Source organism: Lachancea thermotolerans (assembly GCF_000142805.1).
Source record: "Lachancea thermotolerans CBS 6340 chromosome E complete sequence".
In the NCBI taxonomy this organism is placed as follows: Eukaryota; Fungi; Ascomycota; class Saccharomycetes; order Saccharomycetales; family Saccharomycetaceae; genus Lachancea; species Lachancea thermotolerans.
Window position 1 is genome coordinate 1194464 of NC_013081.1, and position 21438 is coordinate 1215901.

The 21438-nt window shown below is 46.1% G+C and overlaps 14 protein-coding genes across 14 annotated transcripts; 7 read left to right on the forward strand and 7 right to left on the reverse strand.

Moving 5' to 3' along the window:
• Positions 1-224: 224 nt before the first annotated feature.
• On the forward strand, positions 225-1598 carry FMP30 (N-acetylphosphatidylethanolamine-hydrolyzing phospholipase D; the record flags this gene model as incomplete). Its single annotated transcript, XM_002554017.1, has 1 exon — positions 225-1598. The coding sequence occupies one exon, from the start codon at positions 225-227 to the stop codon at positions 1596-1598; it is 1374 nt and encodes a 457-aa protein (XP_002554063.1).
• Positions 1599-1634: 36 nt separating this feature from the next.
• On the reverse strand, positions 1635-2573 carry ECM31 (3-methyl-2-oxobutanoate hydroxymethyltransferase; the record flags this gene model as incomplete). Its single annotated transcript, XM_002554018.1, has 1 exon — positions 1635-2573. One exon carries the CDS (start codon positions 2571-2573, stop codon positions 1635-1637), a length of 939 nt encoding a protein of 312 aa, XP_002554064.1.
• Positions 2574-3476: 903 nt separating this feature from the next.
• Positions 3477-4781, forward strand: KLTH0E13508g (KLTH0E13508p; the record flags this gene model as incomplete). The annotated part of the gene is made up of 1 exon (XM_002554019.1): positions 3477-4781. One exon carries the CDS (start codon positions 3477-3479, stop codon positions 4779-4781), a length of 1305 nt encoding a protein of 434 aa, XP_002554065.1.
• A 1084-nt stretch (positions 4782-5865) lies between these two features.
• On the reverse strand, positions 5866-7887 carry MSD1 (aspartate--tRNA ligase MSD1; the record flags this gene model as incomplete). The annotated part of the gene is made up of 1 exon (XM_002554020.1): positions 5866-7887. One exon carries the CDS (start codon positions 7885-7887, stop codon positions 5866-5868), a length of 2022 nt encoding a protein of 673 aa, XP_002554066.1.
• Positions 7888-7942: 55 nt separating this feature from the next.
• On the reverse strand, positions 7943-8893 carry SWD3 (Swd3p; the record flags this gene model as incomplete). The annotated part of the gene is made up of 1 exon (XM_002554021.1): positions 7943-8893. The coding sequence occupies one exon, from the start codon at positions 8891-8893 to the stop codon at positions 7943-7945; it is 951 nt and encodes a 316-aa protein (XP_002554067.1).
• A 456-nt stretch (positions 8894-9349) lies between these two features.
• On the forward strand, positions 9350-9853 carry UMP1 (Ump1p; the record flags this gene model as incomplete). Its single annotated transcript, XM_002554022.1, has 1 exon — positions 9350-9853. The coding sequence occupies one exon, from the start codon at positions 9350-9352 to the stop codon at positions 9851-9853; it is 504 nt and encodes a 167-aa protein (XP_002554068.1).
• Positions 9854-10169: 316 nt separating this feature from the next.
• Positions 10170-12470, forward strand: KLTH0E13596g (KLTH0E13596p; the record flags this gene model as incomplete). The annotated part of the gene is made up of 1 exon (XM_002554023.1): positions 10170-12470. One exon carries the CDS (start codon positions 10170-10172, stop codon positions 12468-12470), a length of 2301 nt encoding a protein of 766 aa, XP_002554069.1.
• Positions 12471-12596: 126 nt separating this feature from the next.
• SEC66 (Sec63 complex subunit SEC66) lies at positions 12597-13214 on the reverse strand (the record flags this gene model as incomplete). The annotated part of the gene is made up of 1 exon (XM_002554024.1): positions 12597-13214. One exon carries the CDS (start codon positions 13212-13214, stop codon positions 12597-12599), a length of 618 nt encoding a protein of 205 aa, XP_002554070.1.
• Positions 13215-13363: 149 nt separating this feature from the next.
• Positions 13364-15109, forward strand: NPL4 (nuclear protein localization protein 4; the record flags this gene model as incomplete). Its single annotated transcript, XM_002554025.1, has 1 exon — positions 13364-15109. One exon carries the CDS (start codon positions 13364-13366, stop codon positions 15107-15109), a length of 1746 nt encoding a protein of 581 aa, XP_002554071.1.
• Positions 15110-15494: 385 nt separating this feature from the next.
• SSE2 (adenyl-nucleotide exchange factor SSE2) lies at positions 15495-17579 on the forward strand (the record flags this gene model as incomplete). Its single annotated transcript, XM_002554026.1, has 1 exon — positions 15495-17579. The coding sequence occupies one exon, from the start codon at positions 15495-15497 to the stop codon at positions 17577-17579; it is 2085 nt and encodes a 694-aa protein (XP_002554072.1).
• A 414-nt stretch (positions 17580-17993) lies between these two features.
• Positions 17994-18671, reverse strand: DPC25 (Dpc25p; the record flags this gene model as incomplete). The annotated part of the gene is made up of 1 exon (XM_002554027.1): positions 17994-18671. The coding sequence occupies one exon, from the start codon at positions 18669-18671 to the stop codon at positions 17994-17996; it is 678 nt and encodes a 225-aa protein (XP_002554073.1).
• A 156-nt stretch (positions 18672-18827) lies between these two features.
• Positions 18828-19982, reverse strand: PEX32 (Pex32p; the record flags this gene model as incomplete). The annotated part of the gene is made up of 1 exon (XM_002554028.1): positions 18828-19982. The coding sequence occupies one exon, from the start codon at positions 19980-19982 to the stop codon at positions 18828-18830; it is 1155 nt and encodes a 384-aa protein (XP_002554074.1).
• Positions 19983-20177: 195 nt separating this feature from the next.
• On the forward strand, positions 20178-20582 carry POP7 (ribonuclease P/MRP protein subunit POP7; the record flags this gene model as incomplete). Its single annotated transcript, XM_002554029.1, has 1 exon — positions 20178-20582. The coding sequence occupies one exon, from the start codon at positions 20178-20180 to the stop codon at positions 20580-20582; it is 405 nt and encodes a 134-aa protein (XP_002554075.1).
• A 94-nt stretch (positions 20583-20676) lies between these two features.
• KLTH0E13750g (uncharacterized protein) lies at positions 20677-21219 on the reverse strand (the record flags this gene model as incomplete). Its single annotated transcript, XM_002554030.1, has 1 exon — positions 20677-21219. The coding sequence occupies one exon, from the start codon at positions 21217-21219 to the stop codon at positions 20677-20679; it is 543 nt and encodes a 180-aa protein (XP_002554076.1).
• Between the last annotated feature and the right edge of the window lie 219 nt (positions 21220-21438).

Here is a 21438-nt window from a genome sequence, read left to right on the forward strand (position 1 = left end):
AACTTTTGTAAATGATATGCTATCAAATACTGAGTTTTCGTCGTTTAAATTGAACTTTAAAATATTCAAAATAGCGACTTTATGAAGAATCCACCAAAAGTGAATAAATAACCGGGTAGCCAGGCTAGGCTGGGAAGATTTATAGAGTCTGCTTTTTTCCCCGAAACATTTCCAACTGTAGCAGTTGCTGTTCCGTAATAGTTTTAACGCAGTTCAAGTCAAAAATGCCTGCTATTACAAGATCCATGAAACTTGGCTGCAAAAGTGGACTCCTACTTCCCAGTACAAGGGTCAAGCCCGGTACTCGCAATGTCAGCTTTGAAAGATACCAAAGTGATTCAGACAAAGGAAGACCGCGTGGCAATGGCTACTTCAGGAAGGCACTTTTGACAATTTTGGTTCCTTACACCGGATACGCACTTTACATCATTACCAAGGCGCGGGACGAAATAAAAGAACGAGAGCAGCAGCTTAAAGATTGCGAAGATGATAGAACGTTTGAATCCACACTACTCAAGTACTCACCGTTGGAAATTCTTGGTCGGTTTGCGAATCCTTTCAAGGAGTATCGGGTCCTCACCCTATTCGAATTTTCACTTAACAGGATTTTAGAGCTCTTTGAAAGAAATCGCGGCGGAATACCTACAGATACGCGCTCATTGGGCTTGCTAATGCCTGTCCATAAGCCTAGCTGGGCTAGCGCGGAATCTTTGAGCAGTAGTAACGAGAAACTTAATGTTCGCATTTTGGACGTCAATGAGGATCTGGGGCCCGCCAACATTGAGCCCACGCACAAGCCAGTCTACTCGACATGGCTAGGGCAATCTTGCAACATGGTAATTTACGACAATTTCAGAATTTTGACAGACCCATTATTTACAGACCATTTAATCCATGAGACACTGGGGCCCAAGAGAATCACGCCAATGCCGGCTAAAATAGAAGATGTACCTACGCCAGATGTCATATTAGTGTCGCACAACCATCCCGATCACCTGGACTTTAAGAGCTTGGAGTTTTGGGGATCACAGAGCAAAACCAGACCTTTGTGGATAGTTCCCAAGGGCATGGGGGAATTTCTGAAAAACCACGCAGTTGAAAATATCATAGAGCTTTCTTGGTGGGAAACAGCCCAGATTGCGAAGGGCAATTCTACCTACAACATTTCATGCACCCCAGCAATGCACTGGTCTGGTAGGTCGCTCGTGGATACAAACAGATCTCTCTGGTGCTCATTCTTGTTTTCGCACAACACTCAGCCTATTATGTTTCACGCCGGTGACACTGGTTACGTGTGGGACTTATTCAAGAGAATCAGTAACAGGTATGGCAGCGGTGTCAAACTTGCGCTACTTCCGTGTGGACAGTATTGTCCATCCTGGCACCAGAAGCCCAGACATATAAGCCCTGAGGAGGTGTTGAAAATTAGAGACGATCTAAAAGCTCAAAACGTCTTGGGGGTTCACTGGGGCACCTTTGTACTCAGCGGGGAGTATTTCCGCGAACCGAAAGAAAAGCTCGAAATGCTGGCGGAGTGGCATGGGATCAAAAGCAGCTGTTATTGCCCCGAGTTAGGGAAGACCATTACTATTAACTGAAAATGCATTGTGATATATTTATAAACATTTGATGTCTCATTCGACAATCTCTAGGAATTCACGCCACACATCCTCCTTGATCTTGAAACCATTTTTATCGTTATCCGGAAATTTATGCAGTGTAACATCTGCTACGTAGTGCTTGAGAGCGTCCACGCTTTGGGCATGCAAATCTGTATATTTTTGTGCAAGCTTAGGGACTCTTCCAGGCAGCATACCGAGGATGTCTGATTGGACTAAGACCTGGCCGCTAGTGCCAGAACCGGCCCCTATGCCGATTGTTGGAATATCAAGGGTCTCCGTGATATGCTGCGAGACTTTGTGCGGGACGCACTCAACCAAAATTGAGAAGCAACCTAGCTTCTTCAACTGGCGTGCAGTTTCGAATATGGCTGCTGCATCTTGTGCAGACCGGCTTCCTTGAACTTTGTAGCCGCCCAGCGAGTGAACGCGTTGGGGCGTCAGGCCTATGTGGCCCATCACAGGGATGCCTCTTGAGCAAAGCTCTGCTGCCAACTTCAAGGAGTAGTCAGGATTGTGTGTGCTTAGAGAATGGCTGCCAACTTCCAATTTCAGCGCTCCAACTTTGGGAGAGCACTTCATAAGCGAAATAGCTGTTTCCACACCCTTCTCTATACTGGACTCGAAGCTGCCAAAAGGCATATCCACAACAATAAAGGCGTCTCCTGGCGAGCGGCTAACAGCTTGTACATGGAAACAAAACTCTTCCAGGCTGATCTCCGTAGTAGATTCATAGCCTAGTGCGCACATCGCCAGCGAGTCACCGACTAAGATCATGTCGCAATTGGCAGCCTGGGCCCAGCTCCCGCTTATATAGTCATAGGCCGTGATCATAGTGATTGGCTCACGGGATACATGCTTGGAGAAAAGATCCGCGAGCGTTTTAGGGCGCACTACAGGAGAAAGATAGCTTGAATAGCTCCTGTGCAAATGGTGGACAGCATTCCTTATCATGGCGTTTATCGCGAGAGAAGTAACGGCTAGAGACCAAGATGTTCTGGATCGCAGCAAATGTGCAGTGAGAAGAGGGAGAAATGCCCAGACTTTAATGGAAGCTCGCTGAAGAGCCGGTTGTTAGAGCTCGTTAAGTGGTATTAATAAACTCGATGTTCCGCCTCCGAGTCACGTGCTTGGATACTTCACATCACGCTAACGCGAAGATCACTCAGCAAACACTCCCATCTCTTCTCGGAACCGGACCGGTCGTTATGGCTCCTGCCAGGAGTTTACAGTTTTTGTAACGAGTGTACAGCGACCCTGACTGACTATTTAGGCGCTCTGATTTCGATTTTTATCTTTCTTCGTCCCGAAAACAGCTGAAATTTCCATATTACCACTGCTTATATGTGATGACAAGGGTGCCTGAGTTTTCTGTCTGAGCTTGTTAATTTGTGTTTTCCGTCTCAACATCCTCGCGTTTAGCTCTGCACTTCAAGATTTGCGGAGCCGTCCGTCGCTCTCCACCGCACGGAAGAACATGTGCAACGTAGTATCCTCGGTTCTAAGCTTCTCAAGTCAGCCAAGTCTGATGAGACAAAAGTGACAAGTCACCGCCATTTTGTCTCAAAACTCCGGACCCTTCCATGTCTTCAAACATTTTTGAAAAGCTGCTGACGTACGCGGTGTCTAGAAGCGTTATCTTCGAAATCGATTGCATTGAGTGTTATCAATCTGCAGGAAAAAATAATCTGCGCTGGTGACTGAACATGGGAAAGAGTGATTCCCATAGAAGAATGACCGCAGCTGCCTATTGTGGCTAGTGCAATTATATATATTATAGGATTTGCAGGCACAGAAGAGGTTTAATATCTTGACAAGATTCTAATAATGAGAATAGCCTGTGCAAGAGCGCGATAGATGAGTGAAACAAAGCTAGAAGGGCGCGAGGAAACTCTTGTTGACAACGATTTGAGTTTGTTCCCAGACGGTGGCCGTGAGGCGTACACGGTTGTCGCTGGGGCTTGCATGGGACTGACATCCGTTTTCGGTGTAGTAAATTCTGTGGGAGCAATCCAGGCATACATATCAGAACACCAGCTCAAGGCAGTGCGCACATCGACTGTGTCATGGATTTTCGCATTGTACGTGTTTGCTGTGTTCGCTAGTAATGTTCTATGCGGCTGCTACTTTGACCGCAACGGTTGCAGGACGGCGAAGTATTTGGGCATCATCTTATCAGTGGTTGGCATATTCTGCCTTGCCGAGTGCAAAGAAGTGTATCAGTTTATTCTGTGCCTCAGTCTGTTGTACGGCGTAGGATCTGGCATTCTCATGACTTGCTTAATATCTAGCGTTTCCACATGGTTCAACAGGAGAAGGGCTCATGCAACCGCCATTGCTAGCATAGGGGGGTCGATTGGGGGCATCGTGTTCCCCATAATGCTGCGAAAGCTTTACAGCGAGGTTGGATACGCGTGGGCTATCCGAACCCTAGCCTTCATAATAACTGCGTGCCTGGTGCTATCTACCGTTCTAACGAGAGAGAATGCAGCTGTCATGAAATATCAAAGGGAAAAACTACCTTGGAGAAAAACACTGCAAATTTATGTCAGATACAGCTTGGACTTGGGTAGCTTGAAGGACTGCAAGTTTTTGTTTTGCACACTTGGCTGCTGTTTCGCAGAGAACGGCCTTATTATTACTACTACTTACTTCCCCTCATACGCAATTTCTAAGGGAGTCCCTGAAAGCACGTCCTATGCTCTTATTGCCATAATCAACGGTTGCGGAATCCTCGGAAGGTGTTCTGGCTACATTGCTGACCGCTTTACTGGTCGCTTCATGATTATAACAATATGTCTGCTTCTCATGACTTTGCTCAGCCTTGTGATGTGGCTACCATTTGGCCATAGCCTGAAGGTTTTGTATGCGTTCTCTGCGCTCTTCGGCGCTGTGTGCTCTTCGATACTATCCCTGGTGCCGGTGGCAATGAGTCAGATATGCCGCACTGAGGATTTTGGCAAGAGGTTTGGCTTAATGTATCTCATGACAGCCTTAGCCAGCTTGGCTGTCATGCCTGCTGGGGGCGCCATTATCGGAAATGGTGGCGCGAAGCAGTACGACAATTTCATAATATACTGCTCAGTGCTGACATTTTCCGCGGCAACTTCCTACATCACTAGTCGTTTCTTCGCAGTGGGAACTAAACGTGTTAAGTTTTGAAATGTAGAGCATTGTCAGTGGTCGAAAGCCAGCTTGCAGCGAGCTTGTTTCGATATTGAGAAGAAAATAGTTCCAATACGGAAGGCCAAAAACCGTTTTTACGGTGAGAGCGAGACGTTGTAGCTGCTACACTACGCCGGATAGTTGATGATTAGGAAACCCACGCTCGTGAGAATTTGATGCTGCTTTACCACGAATAGCTCTTCGTGACGAACTTCAAGAAATGACACAGAAACTCAACCTTACTTCTTTGAATGTACTCTATTATATGCTACAAGAGGTTGGCTAACTAGGCACTGTTCCATTTCGTTTTCTTATTCTTGCAGCGAGCTTTAACTTCACAGTAGTCCAGGCTTCCCCTGTTTGGAAACTCCGAAAAGAAAATCATATGTAAATATCAGCTAGTGACTATACATTAATTAGAACTGCGAAGCACAGAAATGATTGAAGTTAGAGCATAGGGTGACTTCTTGAGGAACCTATAGTCCCCTTCTGCCATCCTCGATCAAGAAACGCTGTGTTGTTTGCATTGTGTTTTCGAGAAAACCCACAAAGAAATATGGTAGCGACATCATAAGAATATGTATTATTGTGCTTTCTTCAGCAGCATAAAGTACTTACAAGTTACTGTTACACAAACGAGTCGCAGAAAATATCAATAATCAGGAGCTTTTTTCGGAGCAGGTGCGCAGCCTGAATATAAGCGGGCTTCAATGACACGGCTTTCTCTCGAAGCCGCGGTTTTAAGGCTGATTTTTGAATTGTTCTTTCTAATTTTCTAGAAGCGCTTCTGCAATCGTGCCCTCTAACACGGGTTCAGTTTTATGATGTAATAGTTCATTTCCACAATATACAAAGTCGAACCGTGCACAACCTGGAACTCAGCACGAGAACCGTTTTTTTTGATATGCGCAGCCCTTGACAATTCCAAAGTGTAATATTTCAAGTCTCGTGTTAAGAAAACTCCCAATTTGACCTTGAGCTCTTGCATTACAATATCTCAGCATTTGTAACCGAACTGAAACAGCGGCAGCTTTCGATTTTTTGAGCCTGAGTATTCAATGATTCAAAATTGTGTCCAAGACTAACTTTCTAAGATGCTACTTGGGCTACCCACTACCAGATCAGCACCGCTAACACTTTTGGGGAATGCGATAACATCTCGAATGTTTTCAGATCCGCATATCATCGCAACCATCCGATCAAAACCTATGGCAAGTCCCGCATGTGGAGGCGTCCCATTCTCAAAAGCAGTGAGGAGATGACCAAACAACTTTTCTGGCTCTTTGATTTTGAGAATATCTTTGAAAACATATTTCTGCAGCTCCGGATCGTGAATTCTAGTTGAACCACCCCCAAGCTCCACACCATTCAAAACAAAGTCATAGTGTTGACCGGCACATGATAGAGGTGCTTTAGAAAGCTTTGCCAAGTCATCCAGCTGAACCATAGTAAATGGGTGATGAGTTGATGTCACTTTATCTGACTCGTAGACGGGATACAGCTGTTTTGTTTCCTTTCCGACTACCTCACGCTCCACTGGAGAAAAAAGTGGGAAGTCAACCACCCAAGTTGCAACTGCGCCTTCACTTTTCTGGTAAAGCTTCTTTCCATATGGTGATTGAATCGCAAGTTGCCTCAGTCTTCCTAAAGGCGTAGGGTTCTCAAAAATCGCACTTGTTGGCTGCCTTGTGGACCCACATACAATGTCACCCTTCTTAAGATTTAGAAAACGAGCCATTAGTGTGGGATTTTCAAAATCTGCAATTGGCAAAAACTTTTCAAACCATGATCTTTCCAATTCCTCTGTTTCTACTGGCACTACAATGGGGGTCCTATATCTATAGTTGTGTTCATTTGAAAGGAACGCCCAATTTTTATGATACTCTTCGACAGTGCTGAAAGCATTTCGGAGAATAAGAACTTCAAAAACAGGAAACAATATATTCTCCTTGCCCCGCGCTTTGAATTCTGACATGTCAACAATTTTCAGGTCCCGAAATCTTAGGTCAGGTTTGTCTATGCCGTAGTGCGTCATCGCCGTTTTGTAGCTCATTCTACTCACTGGCTGCGACCCTGTCACAGCCACTAAAAGGCCATTTTTGTCAACCGTCTGCAGGGCTTCGCTACTGGAAAACTTATTCCAAGTGCTCACCATTGTATCTTCGACAACATGCATTATCTTATCGCCAGACGCGAACGCCATTTCCAGATCAACCTGAGTGAACTCTGGTTGCCTGTCGCTCCTAAGATCCTCATCACGAAAACACCGAGCAAACTGGTAGTATTTTTGGATACCACTTGCCATGAGAAGCTGTTTGTACTGTTGTGGGCTCTGTGGCAAGGCATAAAATGTAGGCTTCCCATCTTGTTTATTTCTCGCCGGAACCAAAAATTCGCGAGCCCCTTCAGGAGTTGATTTGAATAGAACTGGAGTTTCAACTTCAAGGAAGCCTTGAAGATTCAAGAGCTCCCTTATATTCTGGGCAATTTGATGTCTCTTCTGCAAAAAATTCTGATACTTAGGGAGCCGTAATTGTAGGTATCTGAATTCCGGCGGATAGCTCTCTTGAATTTTGAAACCTAAAAGTTGAGAGGGCTTTTTGCTGGATTTATTGAGAGTATTGATGTTCAAGACCCTGAGTTCGTATTGTGCGGGGTCTGAGTCCCCTCTGCTTTCCTTTAGCGCTAAGTGCCCTTCAACCTGAACAACATCCTCAACACTAGCCGATTTTAGTAATGATTTGTGGTCAACAAGTTGGATCAAATCACCTTCGGTATCTCTCAGAGTGCTAAATATCAGTCCTTTGCCGACGCTCCTAGGTTTTTTGTCTATCCACCCGTTGATCACCACTGCATCAGAATTGCCTCGGTTCAATAGAGCTTTGATTGGTTGAGCTTCTTTGTTTAGCTTAAACCTCTCTTTGATTATCTTCGGATTGACAAGCTCGCTGTACCTCCGTTCCCACTGCCTGACAAGAACAAGCCGGCTTCTGAGCATCATTGAAGTATAATTGTTAGTGACAAGCGATATGGTAAAACTAACAAAGCTAATTTTTGGCACCTCGTTCTTTAAGGGAAGAAGCCCACTTTGAAAAGAATACATATTTTATCACAACTATTTAATTGCTGTAAACATGCAATAACTCGAATCGAAACTGTCACTCTGTCCACTTCCAAAGATTACATTCGCCGTTTAATGATAATGAGCACATCTGGGCCCCGAGGCAACTTATATCCATCACAGGGCTTCCAGCATGCTTATCACTAATGCATTGAAGAAGCTGCTTTGTTTGAGAGTCCCAACAGATGATCTCACCTGTTTCGGTGCCGCTGATGACAACCGGGTCCGATGCCTCATCATCAAGATAGAGGAAATCAATACCGCAAGAATACCGTAGAGAATTAGACTGGTCAGACTTGAATGTGCGTACGACTTTCCCGCGAACAAAGTCCCAAATCTTGAGCACGCCGTCAAGGGACTTTACAAGTAAGTATTTGCCATTTTGTGAAAACTTGACCTGTGAAATGGGAACAACACCATTTTCACTTTGCCAGTCTTTGTCGTATGTCAGAGTTTTCAAGCAATGCCCAGTTGCAGTATCGAAGATTCGGATCAGACCATCATATGATCCTGAACTGAGAATGCTTGGGTCGAACGGTGGTATGTCAATTGACACTACAGGCTCTGAATGTGCAGACAACGTACGCAGCAGCGTGCCCGTCAGAATATCCCAGACCTTTATGCTTTCGTCCATGGAGCAGGAACATAGTATGTTGCCTTTGAAAGTGTATTTAAGGGAAGTGACAGGCGCTGTGTGCCCTACCAACCGATGTAACTCACCAAAAACCAAATGTGTAATTATTATTGTAAAGTCGTCCGAGGCCGTTGCAATACACTGCGAGTCCGGTGACCAGCACATGTCTGACAGTGGCTGGGAATGGAGCGTCGGCACAACTGTAGAAGACATGTTAATTGTATCATACAGGACTATGTCTGTGCCCTCGCAGACAGCAACGTGTTTTCCGTCGGGTGATATTTTGGCTGACGTAAAAAGTACATTACCGCTTCCAGGAGGTCTGAGAGTGCAATTCAGCTGCAATTGGCCCATTAGCGCACAGATGAAGTACTTGCTTTGTTATTAAATCCAAACCTAAGGCATCGCGAATAGAGCACTCATCAATTAATATCGTACATAAGCACTTCATTAGAAGTGTCTTGTATAAGATGTGCTTTTGAAAAGAATACAGCTCAGTGTTAACAGCCAGCTGCGACTATCCAAGAGTACCGTCCTCTATTGCCCTAAATTTGAATGTGAGAGATCTATTCTCGAGAACATTGTTTGTGGCTGTTGCCTTTTCGAGCCCGGGCCACAAAAGATTTGTGAATCCCAAAATAAAGAGAGCCCGAAGATTGAATAAGCCATTCATATATTCTCAATCACCAGCTGCGTGTCAAAACCGTTATTCACCATGTCTATAGTATGTCCCCGGAAACCTTGATACGTACGTAGTGATCATTTCTAGGGTGGCAAATTAACGAAAACAAACGCGCAGATTCCAATAAGATGCTGTCTTCCTTAAATCATAGATATTGCAGAAGTTCACAATCAATCATGAGCATTATACCAAGCAAATCCTACCAGTCAAGCGTTTCCTCTATTTCCAACAGCCATGCCGCGTCAAATGCCGCTCCAGCCCTCCCAGATGCCTTGAGGCACCAGGATGGCGGATCTGCGCCGCTGAGCTCACAATTGAATGGCAAACACCCCCTAGAAAAATCCATCCAGAACTGGGATCAGACACAGCGTGAAAGAAATATGCAGCAATACAAACAGGTTTTTGGTGTCGCAGAGCCTTTGAGACGTGAAATGGAGCTCCAAATCGTCCAAAACTCGGATTTCAATCCGCTATCGTCACTCACGAACGGTAGTTCGATTCACCGTGACATTCTACTCAACAAAGAGGCGTCTGTGGACTGGGAGGACATCTATCCCGGTACAGGGCTTACAGGAGGCGTGAATTTAGGTGCCGACGTCCACGGTTCCATCGAAAAACAGCTTGGACTCTAAGCTAAACAAAGACCCCAAATGCATTAGCCGTGGCGCATGCAATCACTGTTACTACCGCTCAAACAGCAGGGCCGAATAGCCATGCTCAGGCTGGGATTGCCGCTTATATACTGAAAACTCAGCTGATATCTTTGGTGCGCTTGTGAAACGGCCCCACCTTTAACCACTTTATACGAACAGAAACATCTGAAAAATGGAATTCCTCAAACTTAGAAAAACATTGACCAAAAAATTTTTTAGCTGTCAAATTGAAGGATTCCTTCGAAAGCTTAGCCTAAAGACAGTAGCTGGCTTCAAGAATTGATACAGCGTTTCGATGATGAATTCTGGTAACGGGTACCAGCCGGACCCTCTAGGTTCGGTAGGTGCACAGTTCGAAGCATTGCATTTAAGCGGAGCGTCTACACCAATGCTTGAGGGTGGATCATTGCATTTGCACAAAACTCCTTCATTACTTGACAACATTGGCATTCAGAGAGCCAATTCCCCGTTTGTGAGTGTTGCGGACGACACTTATCTTGCGCGCCAGCAATTGCATCATCAACAGCCACAACAACCTCATCCGGTACTACCGGTCCACTCACATTCGTCATCGTCTTTGGCTTTGGACTGGGCTCACCAAGGTAAGGCCCAAGTGCCGGCGAATGGCCATCCTCAAAATGCTGCTTCAACGATTGGCTATGTGCCAAACTCGATAGTCAGTGAACCTGTCGGGATCCCGCCGCCTCCTGGAGTTTTCGCTCCGCGCATTCCGATCGTGGAGTCCCAATGGAAGTATATTGATTTTCAGGGTCTCATTCAGGGACCATTCCCCACCCAATCCATGACTAGCTGGCTTCAGGCAGGTTATCTGCAAAGCTCCCTTCAAGTGGCACGCGTTGCGACTACCCCAGAGCCTTTTGGTGTCAATGACACCTTCGCACCTTTGGGAGACCTCATGGCCAAAGTCGGAGATTTCACAGATCCTTTCAATAAGTTGGATCTAATTGTTAGCCAAGCCCAAACCAAAAGCGTACAGCAATGCAACCCCAGTAGGCAATTGGGCCTTGATCCTCTCTCCTTGGGCACAACTGATCCTATGGTTATGAGCTCTGTACCTGCGTCTTCTGCACCCGTCACTGACCCTAGCATGCAGTCCCTTGATGGAGAATTTCATGCTACAGTTCTTGAGACCAGTGATTATACACATAACCAAGTTTTAGGTCTGCGTGATAATGATGGTGGGTTTTACCAAGAGGTTGTGTCGCGCATTCCTGTAGATAAGTTTGTCGAAAATCTAGACAAGATTGACGCTCCTAGTAAGGCAACTGACGGACAAATGAAAGGCCGCCAGCAGATAGATCAGGAAGCGGTCCAAAGAAGGCTCGATTATGAAGAGAGGCAGAAGAGAGAAAGATCACTAGCCCTTGAAAGATTAAAGGAACAGGAGCTCTTGAAACAGCAAAATGAACTGGCGACAAGTTTAGACAAAAACAACATTGAAGAGGCGCAGTCCCAAGAAATAGTGAATGTGCAGGCTGCGAACCAAGAGGAAATCAAGCGCAAGCGTGCGGAAGAAGCAAGCCGGAAATTGATTGAGGAAGAAGAGCGAGCGGCAAAAGAAAAAAAGGATGCTGCAGACCGTCGTAAGCGTCAGGAGTCCAAGAAGACGACCCAGGAAACATCTGCACCAGCTCCGTCCCCCGCAACAAAGCCAGCTAAGCCAGCTCCTTGGGCAAGCAAGGCAGCGCAGCCTTTTTCAGGATCTTCACTTGCTGAAATTCAGCAGAAGGAATCTGCTCAAAGAGCTAGCCGTAAACAAGAACACGAGGAACAGGCCCGCGAAATGGCTGCAAAACTTCAAAAGCAGGTTTTGAACGAAGAAGCACCTGTTCCTAGGATAGACTCTATTGCATCGTGGGCAAGCAAGAAATCTGTTCCAGGCTCTCAAGGAGAAAACAAGCCACCCGTGAAGACTATTGAACAGGTTCAAAAAGAACAACTCGAGCAAAAGAAGTTTTTGGCGGAACAGAAGAGGATTTGGGAAGAAGCTCAGAAAACCGCGAAAATCAAGGCAACTGGTACGCCCAATAACGAGACTAAAGAATGGACTACTGTAACCAAAAAGCAGGCCCTGCCTGTGAAAAATAACATCTCCAAAGCTCTAAACCAGCCTAACTCTTATTTAAGTCCCGATAAATTAAGGGCTGTGAGTGCTAACACCAGCAAGCAAATTGGGTCTTCCACAAGCATACCCACGCTTAAAGCGAGAGCGAGTGCGAAGGTCCCGGCCTCTTACACTGGCAATCAATCAACTTCCATTCGTCAAGAATTTTTGAAGTGGTGTAAGTCACAAATGAAACTGGCCCCGGATGTAGACGTCAATGGCGTTTTGGAAGTTCTTTTAAGCTTGCCTGCCGGTCCTGAGTCAAAAGAGATTATTGCAGACACAATTTACTCCAATAGTCTTTCGATGGATGGAAGAAGGTTTGCAACTGAATTCATAAAACGCCGCGTGGACTGTGAAAATAAACTGAACGATGCCCTGTCATGGAGCGAAGCACTAAAAATGCCTAAAGGTGACGTTGAAGACTGGGAATTTCAGGTTGTCGGCAAAAAGAAAAATAGAAAGCACTGAGGTTCAAAATGGAAGCTTGACGCTAACATATATCTATGTGCATTTATATACACTTAAGCGCCGATGCATCGAATGTTATGTACACTATTCTTGATTGACTCAAATTTTTCTGATGATCCATTATAATCATTCAAGTAGCCTACCATTATCGTCGAACTTGAGATCCCACTGCACAGCAAACACGTCTTTTCTCAACAAGATAGCCTGGTACCGTCTTTTCAAAGCTTGGTTGAAACATATTTCTCTGCAAACGCCAACGAAGAGCTGCGGCCATCCAGGTTGCATCATTTCTGCCTCTTGAATGCATTCTTTAAATTCGAGGTCCACAAGTTTGACCTCATTCTGATATCTTTTCCAATACTCTTCACCAACAGAGCCATTCTTGTATAGCATTGTCACCTGCGGCTCGGATTCCTTCAACTTTAGTGTTCTTCTGATTGCCTCAGCGCCACGGTTCAATAGCGCAGCTTTTAGTACTTTTTCGTGGACCTTAGTTTCTTCTGACTCGCTCATCTGCTTTAGCTCATAGTACAGATCCCGCGCTACTGATTCATCAAACATTGATGGTAGTCTGCTCAATTCTTGAACAGTTTTCTTCCTGTAGTGTGATGCAAATACTGCAAGTGATACAACCAAGATGGAAACATAGAGGAGAGGTGTGTAGAAAGATACAACCTTTGTCTCCACTGTTGGCCCGCCATCTTCAGTAAAGGTGCTGTTGAAGTCACTGTAGTTAGAGGACATGACTGCTTTGTCTGTTCAGCTCTTTAAAGCTGTCAAATTTAATTAGTTAATTAGACATTTTTTATATTTGCCACTACGACGCTCAAGTCACTATAAGGGCCAAGCATTGATAGCCGTTCAAGGAACAAACCATAGGAAGGTAATCTAAAATGATATTGAGATTCAGGTCAAAAAGTGGCATGCACAGGGTGGAGTGCGAAGAAACTACGAAGTTCGGTGAGCTCTTAGATCGTCTACTGCCTAGAATAAGTCAGAATATCGATAGAGATTCTTTGAAGGTTGGCGTCACCGCAAGCGAGATGTGGAATGTCAGCAACATAGCAGACTCCACCATTAAGGATTTAGGTTTCAAGCATGGGTCTCTTTGTACCCTCGAATATCAAACAAAGGGGGACCAACTTGCACTTAATGCTCAAAATCAAAGTAGCAATCAAATGGGAGCAAACTCCGCGGTACAAATCACCCCTGTTAAGCATGCTGGTCCATTGAATGTCAGAGAGCTACCTGTTGATGTCCAGCTCGAGAAGGAGGATGGGCTAATTGAGCGCAAAAGGTCGCCTCTTTGTAGACACGGCGACAAAGGAATGTGCGAGTACTGCTCGCCTTTGCCGCCATGGGACCGCGATTACCAAAAGGAGCAGAATATAAAACATATTTCCTTCCACGCACACCTAAAGCAGCTAAATGAGCAGACCAACAAAAAGCCCGGTGGTGGCTCCTACATCCCCCCGCTCTCGCAACCTGACTTTCGCATCAACAAGCACTGCGCAGCTGGACACGACCCTTGGCCCAAAGGTATTTGCTCCAAATGTCAGCCCTCTGCTATCACCCTCAAGCAGCAAGATTTCAGGATGGTGGACCACGTTGAGTTCCAAAAAAGTGAAATAATCAATGAATTCATTGATAGTTGGAGACTTACGGGCTCTCAAAGGGTTGGTTACATATACGGACATTACGCACCTTATGATGCCACCCCACTTGGCATAATCGCGAAGGCAGAGGCGATTTATGAAGTTCCGCAACACGACGAACCAGATGGGCTTACAATGGATATGGAAATGGTGGAGAAAGAGATGGAAAAGGTTGACAAAATTGCGCAGCAGATGGGACTGCTACGCATTGGTATGATATTTACGGACCTCACAGATGCCGGAAGCGGGAATGGTAGCGTGCTATGCAAGCGCCACAAAGATTCTTTTTTTCTGTCCTCTCTAGAAGTCATCATGGCTGCCCGGCACCAGCTGCGTATGCCCAATGTATGCAAATACAGTGAGCAAGGCTTTTACTCGTCAAAGTTCTTCACCTGCGTGGTTTCAGGCAATGTCGAGGGCGAGATTGACCTTGCCACATACCAGGTCTCAACGGATGCTGAAGCACTGGTGCAGGCTGACATGATCAGCGGCTCGACCCATCCGTCTATGGCCTACATCAACGAAACTACGTCAGAGCGTTACGTGCCAGAGATGTTCTACATGCGAACTAACGAATACGGCTTAGTGGTCAAAGAAAACGCAAAACCCGCCTTTCCAGTGGACTATTTGCTTGTGTCCCTAACCCATGGCTTTCCAACGCCTGATGCACCATCGAAGCCAAAGTTTGCAACCTGCACAGGCTTCCCTTGGGCCAACCGCCAGGCAATGGGCCAATCTCAGGACTACCTCCAACTCAAGCGGTATCTCTACGACTGCATTACTGCAGGGGACTTTGCACTGCTACAAAGCAAGCTGTCAAACTTCCAACTTCTTCTTTACATACACTCTCTACAGATTTTGGGACCTGGGGAGTGGAACTTGCTGGTTTCGGCAGCTACAACTTCCGAACAGAGTGCACTATACCAGTTGGTTGACTCACCAGAATGGCAGACCTTGGTGATGATTTTACAAGAGTCTGCATAGCACTAAGCAGTGCTTGATCTGCCATCGTGGCCCTTTTTATATCAAGAAAAGTCGGCTCCCGGATACGAGAGCCGCTAGAAGATCTATAGACGACCATTATCAAAGGCTCCGCAGTCTGCAACGTCCAGGCGCCTTATGCCAGCCCTCCTTAAAGCTGGTTCCTGTGATTCTGTATCCATATTTCTATCATGATTTCTAGAATGTTCTTGAAATTCATCATCCTCAACGCTTCTTTTCATTGCAAATATGATGAGAAGAGCTTTATAATGAAAAAATTTTCCGAAGCATTTTAAAAACCACGGCATAAAACTTAATAAACTTAGGACTCGAAGGATTAATCTATTCAAGAAAGGTCAACGAAACCAATTAAAATCATAGATCTAAAATGAGTACTCCATTTGGTTTAGATCTGGGTAACAACAACAGTGTTTTGGCTGTTGCCAGAAACAGAGGTATCGACATTGTCGTGAATGAAGTGTCGAACCGCTCTACGCCATCCCTAGTCGGGTTTGGTCAAAAGAACAGATTTTTGGGCGAGGCTGGTAAGAACAAGCAGATCTCAAACATTAAGAACACCGTCGAGAGCTTGAAGAGAATCATCGGTCTAGACTACAACGACCCAGACTTTGAGAAGGAGGCCAAGTACTTCCAAGCTAAGTTGGTCAAGTTGGAGAACGGCAAGATCGGAGCCCAGGTCAGACTCGCCGGCGAGCAGGCGACCTTCTCCGCCACTCAGCTCGTTGCTATGTTCATCAACAAAGTCAAGAACACCGTGGTTGACGAGACGAAGGCCAATATCACTGACGTGGCCATCGCTGTGCCTGCTTGGTACACTGAGGAGCAGCGTTACGCTGTCGCTGATGCCGCCAGAATCGCCGGTTTGAACCCCGTCAGAGTCGTTAACGATGTTACTGCTGCCGCTGTGACCTACGGTGTTTTCAAGAGCGAGATGCCAGAAGGTGAGCAGAAGCCAAGAATTGTCGCTTTCGTGGACATTGGTCACTCTACCTACACCTGTAGCATTGGCGCCTTCAAGAGAGGCGAGTTGAAGATCCTGGGTACTGCTTACGACAAGCACTTTGGTGGTAGAGACTTTGACCGCGCTATCACTGAACACTTCGCCGATGAGTTCAAGACCAAGTACAAGATCGACATCAGAGAAAACGCTAAGGCTTACAGCAGAGTCATGACCGGTGCTGAAAGATTGAAGAAGGTCTTGTCTGCAAACACTGCCGCTCCATTCTCTGTCGAGTCTGTCATGAACGACATCGACGTTTCTTCTCAGTTGACCCGTGAGGAACTGGAGCAGCTTGTCAAGCCATTGCTTGAACGCGTCACTGATCCTGTTACTAAGGCTTTGGCTCAAGCTAACCTAAAGGCTGAGGAAGTTGACTTCGTCGAAATCGTTGGCGGTACCACTCGTATCCCTTGCTTGAAGAACGCCATTTCCGAAGCTTTCGGCAAGCCTCTGTCTGCTACTTTGAACCAGGATGAAGCCATCGCTAAGGGTGCTGCTTTTATCTGCGCCATCCACTCTCCAACCATGAGAGTTCGCCCATTCAAGTTCGAAGACATCCACCCATACTCTGTCTCTTACTTCTGGGACAAGCAGGAAGAGGACGAGGACAACTTGGAAGTTTTCCCAGCTCGTTCTGCCTTCCCATCCACCAAGATGATCACTCTCCACCGCACTGGTGACTTCACCATGAAGGCCAAGTTCACCAACTCCAAGGAGTTGCCAGCTGGCCTGCCAACTGAAATTGCTAAGTGGGAGATCACCGGTGTTCAAATCCCAGAGGGCCAAACATCTGTTCCAGTCAAGCTGAAACTAAGATGCGACCCATCAGGTCTACACACAATTGAGAGCGCCTATTCTGTGGAAGACGTTAAGGTTCAAGAAGAGGTCCCACGCGCCGAGGACGCTCCTGAGGACACTGAGCCTGAATACAGAGAAGTCACTAAGACTGTGAAGAAGGACGATCTAACTATCGTTGCTCACACTTTCGCTCTACCCGCTGAAGAGTTGAACGCTCTTATTGAGAAGGAGAACGAGTTGTTCTCTCAAGATAAGCTTGTCGCTGAGACTGAAGACCGCAAGAACGCTCTCGAGGAATACATTTACACTCTACGTGGAAAGTTGGACGAGGAGTATGCTCCTTTCGCTTCTGACGACGAGAAAGCTAAGTTGAGAGATATGCTGGCTAAGGCTGAAGACTGGCTGTATGATGACGGATACGACTCTACCAAGGCTAGATATATTGCCAAGTATGAAGAGCTTGCTTCTCTAGGTAACATGATCAGAGGTAGATACCTGGCCAAGGAGGAGGAGAAGAGACAGGCTCTGAGACAAAAAGATGAAGCCGCTAAGATGGCTGCCATGGCTGAGAAGATGGCGGCTGAAAGAAAAGCTCAGGCTGAAAAGCAGAACGAAGCTAAGCCTGATGCCGAGGGTGACATCGATCTAGATTAAACTTGAGAAATCTATGACCGCCAAATCTGTTGTGCATGTACTCCGGTAATTAATGATAAATACTTTGAACCATTGATCGAAATAAGTTCTCAGGAAAGGACATTACTAGTTAGGACATGTAACTGGCCGCAGGGGGCATGTGTTGCCCAGAGCGGCTCAAATTCACTTAAACAAACTCCGACCGAGTTACAGATGTGCTTCAACTGAAGGCAAAATAACCGTCGTTGACTGCTTGCGAAAAGAATCAAGAAAGTGGGGACGGCTAAGAAACATCTAAATCTCTGCGTTCTCTTGATTCCATGGGCATTGCAGGGTGCCCTCGTTGGTTCATAAATATATATCGAACTTATTTATACGGAATAATATCAAAATTGCGTCTCTCCGTTAACAAAGCAAACTGGTACCATGAAATGTTTAACAGGATTTTTGTGATTGTTTGGCTTCTTTCTTCTTCTTTTCAAATTCAGCAAACACGCGAATAAAAACTGGTATGTTATCCCACCCCTCATTTTGGTCTTCTTGAATGCCCAAGGCCTGTGCGCTTTCAGCTCTTTCCTCGCGACGTTTCCGTTTGGCATCTAGAACACTTTGAGGCAGCTTGTCCTCTCTCGGAGGAAATAGACCTGAAGTACCCCGTTGCTTCTGTTTGTCGAGCTTTATCTTCAACGTCTTGAGATTACTTGGCACGTTTCGAATGTCCAAGAAACTCAAAGGAGGATCAAAGTCTGCGGGCCATTTAGTATCTGTACCTTTGAGTTTGGCAGCGGCTTGCTTCCGCCTGTCTTTCCATTCTTTAAGGTCTTCGTTGTATATCTCCCAAACGCAATTCACACACCCCGACATACAACAGTTATCAGGCTCGATAGGCCTTTCCGGCACTGGAATTCCAGCTATATCTCTAGACCCCCTCTTAATCATTCGGCTAGTTGAGCGCCGAGGCTCACCTTTAATCCTGCCACCAAACACATTGTTCATCTTTTCTTCGTCATTGCCTATGACGCCTAGGCTGCTACCTTCAAATGTCATCAACTGCTTTGCTGTAGTTTTCAAACTTCGTCTTACGAAGCCGCAAAACCTCGGTGTTGGTATCATTACAGCTTTGGGTTCCTTGCGGCATGCATAAGTTCACGATCCTTTATGAGTTTGCGTATGGAAGCGCAACAAGATAGGAATATATTTTAGAAAGACAAGACTAATATTTAAAGACAAATTTGGGAAGAGCTAAGATAATGAATATAAAGAGCATCCTTAGTGGGAGCACTGAAAGGCACGTCTTTTCCACATCCGTCTTCTTGTGTAACAGTCAAGAGAATCGTTTTCGCCCCTTGCTATCCAATGTGTGTCACAGTAAAGCCAAGGTTCTGGCTTCCAGGCATCGTCTAGCCAGCACCACTCCCTTCCTAGCGATTCCTGAAATTTCCACGGGGAACTACACTCAGCGCTTGCAGGATCTTGAGAAGCTGTGAACTTGGACCTCTCGTAGGGCAACATATTTTGGGTCCAGCCGTCCAGCGGCCATTTGCGCTGATTTTCGTCAATGCGAAATTCCACAACCTTAGCAGAGACTGGTGTGCTGCTGTGCTTCGAAACAAGATCCGGGTCGTAGACGCCATCAAGGGCTTTCCGTACTCTATTTGAAAATGAGGAGCTTGAAAGATCTTCTAGCGGAGAAGTATAGCGCGGCACCTGGATGCCAGAGTTATTTACCACGTAGAACGCCGCCTGGCCGATGCCGCCAGCGTCTCTTGTTCTTCCACACACTAATGAGAGCAGTTGCCGTACGTAAAGGCTTCTCCAAAGAAGCCGTAGAGTACACTGACACCAGCTTGAGTGATAAACGGAGCAAAAGAGAACGAGGAAAACCAGATAGTCGTTGGATGAGAATAGGTACTTCATGAGAAGCCAGTGCACTGGCGTGATAAAAACAAGAACTGTGACCAGCTCCTGAGAACTCATTTTCAGCGGCTCTCTAAGGTCGTCGCGTATCACTTCCAGTTTGTAGACCACGGTTTCCACCATTACGATGATGTCTTCCAGCGTAGGCGGTTCATCTGCGTTCAACTCATGCAGAACAGAACTGATGTAGTAGACAAATGAGAGAAGCAGAAGGACGCAGCTCATGGTTCCCACCCAAGACTCAACCGCGCGTCGTGCAAATGAGGCCCCATCCTGCACTGTCAGTATGTTTGTGCTCAGGACCAAAAGTACTGAGTGTATAAAAGGAAGACACACATCATCACAACACCACAGTATATTACTCAAAATTCCATCGCAGATTAGAAGTAACGGGTAAAGCCGATGTAGAGTCCATGAGATCTGGGGTGCCGTCGCAAAAGTGAGCGCTGTTCTCTGGCCCTGTCTTTGAACTAATTTAGCGTGAAACTTTCCCGCCCTTTGTGGCATTATTGAGCCAGCAGTTAGGGCGTGCGAATAGGTTACTTGTCAGTTGGCGCAAGCTTATTCTGAATGCTCAGTATTGTTTTCTTGAGCGCTTAAGAGTAGGTGCTCATCTCGTGGGCTGAAAATATTAACTAAGATGAGCCTAAAACTTGAGATGACCGACATTCTATAGTGGGGTATAGAAACCCAAGGTTGACAATGCAGAGCAAGCTAGTTACCAAACATCCGTCGCTTAAGCTTCTGTCACATAAGCAGATAAAGACGACGTTTTACCTCAAAACTCAGACACCGTACGTCTCTGCGTTGAAGCGAATCAATAAACTAATGAGCCAGCTGCAGCGCCACGGTTCAAAGTACGTAACCGTTCTGGGCATGGGAAAAGCAAGCGAGAAAACTTTGGCTGTTGCTTGCTACTTCCAAGAAGAGAAAGGCAAGAAGGTTGAAGTGCTGACGCAAAGTATAGACGTTCTCGATGAGATTGTTAAAAGCGATCCAGTGACAGAGGATATAGACGAACAGGATGATGGCACCCAAGATGGTGACCGAGAGGTTGAGCTGCAAAAACGTACTATTAGCGGTGTGGAAGTGCGAATATATGCTTAGTGTACATAAGCCTGTAGACTTGTGGGATATAATAGTTACAATGTGGCGCTAGAGCTCAGGTCCCTTTGAAGAGGGCACAAGGAGTCATAGAGCCCTATTTGGCTGCTCGGCAGCGTTCGAGCATATAGTGAAGCTCATCAATCTCCCTTTGAATTTTCTTTCTGTTGTCAAGTGCTTCAAACCGACTCAGGAGTCTCTCGCAGAGTCTGGCGCAATCAGCATACTGCTTGCGGTAGTAGAGCAAATGGCAGTGGCTGGCAAGCTTCTGTCGTACTTGCTTAATCTTTAGGTCGGATGAAGGGTCTGTATCAAGTGTGAGCAGTGGATCCCGGGTCGTCATCCATCCAACAGGCGTCCACACGGGGCCACGCTCCACGTCGAAAAATTGTGCGCACTGACGCTCGAACTCCTCTGCTGTCTGGCCCTTACGCACTTTCGTTTTACCGGTGGACTTTCTGACGAGGACTTCACCTGTGGACGAATCTAGCGACACAGGCTTGGTGACAGACTGATTAGGTCGTCCGGATGCGGTGGAGGAATATTTCTCGCCGTCCGCCGCAGTCGGAACTGAGATCTGAAGCTTTGCGAAATCTCGAGCAATCATTGATGTTTGTTTGTAGACCTGGTTCCTTAGCATGCGGCAAGCGATGAGCAGAGATAAATATGTCTATAATATTTTGGACTTATGACTGTGCGAGAGACATAAATATCTAAGATGATCAGCATCGAAAAAGCATCCAGGGCCTCGATTGGCATGACAGAGCTCCGTTTCGCAACTTGGCTATCCATGTGGTGTGTAGTATAACCGCAGCATAAATTACATTCTATTTTAAAGCATTATTTGCAAGTTCCTATC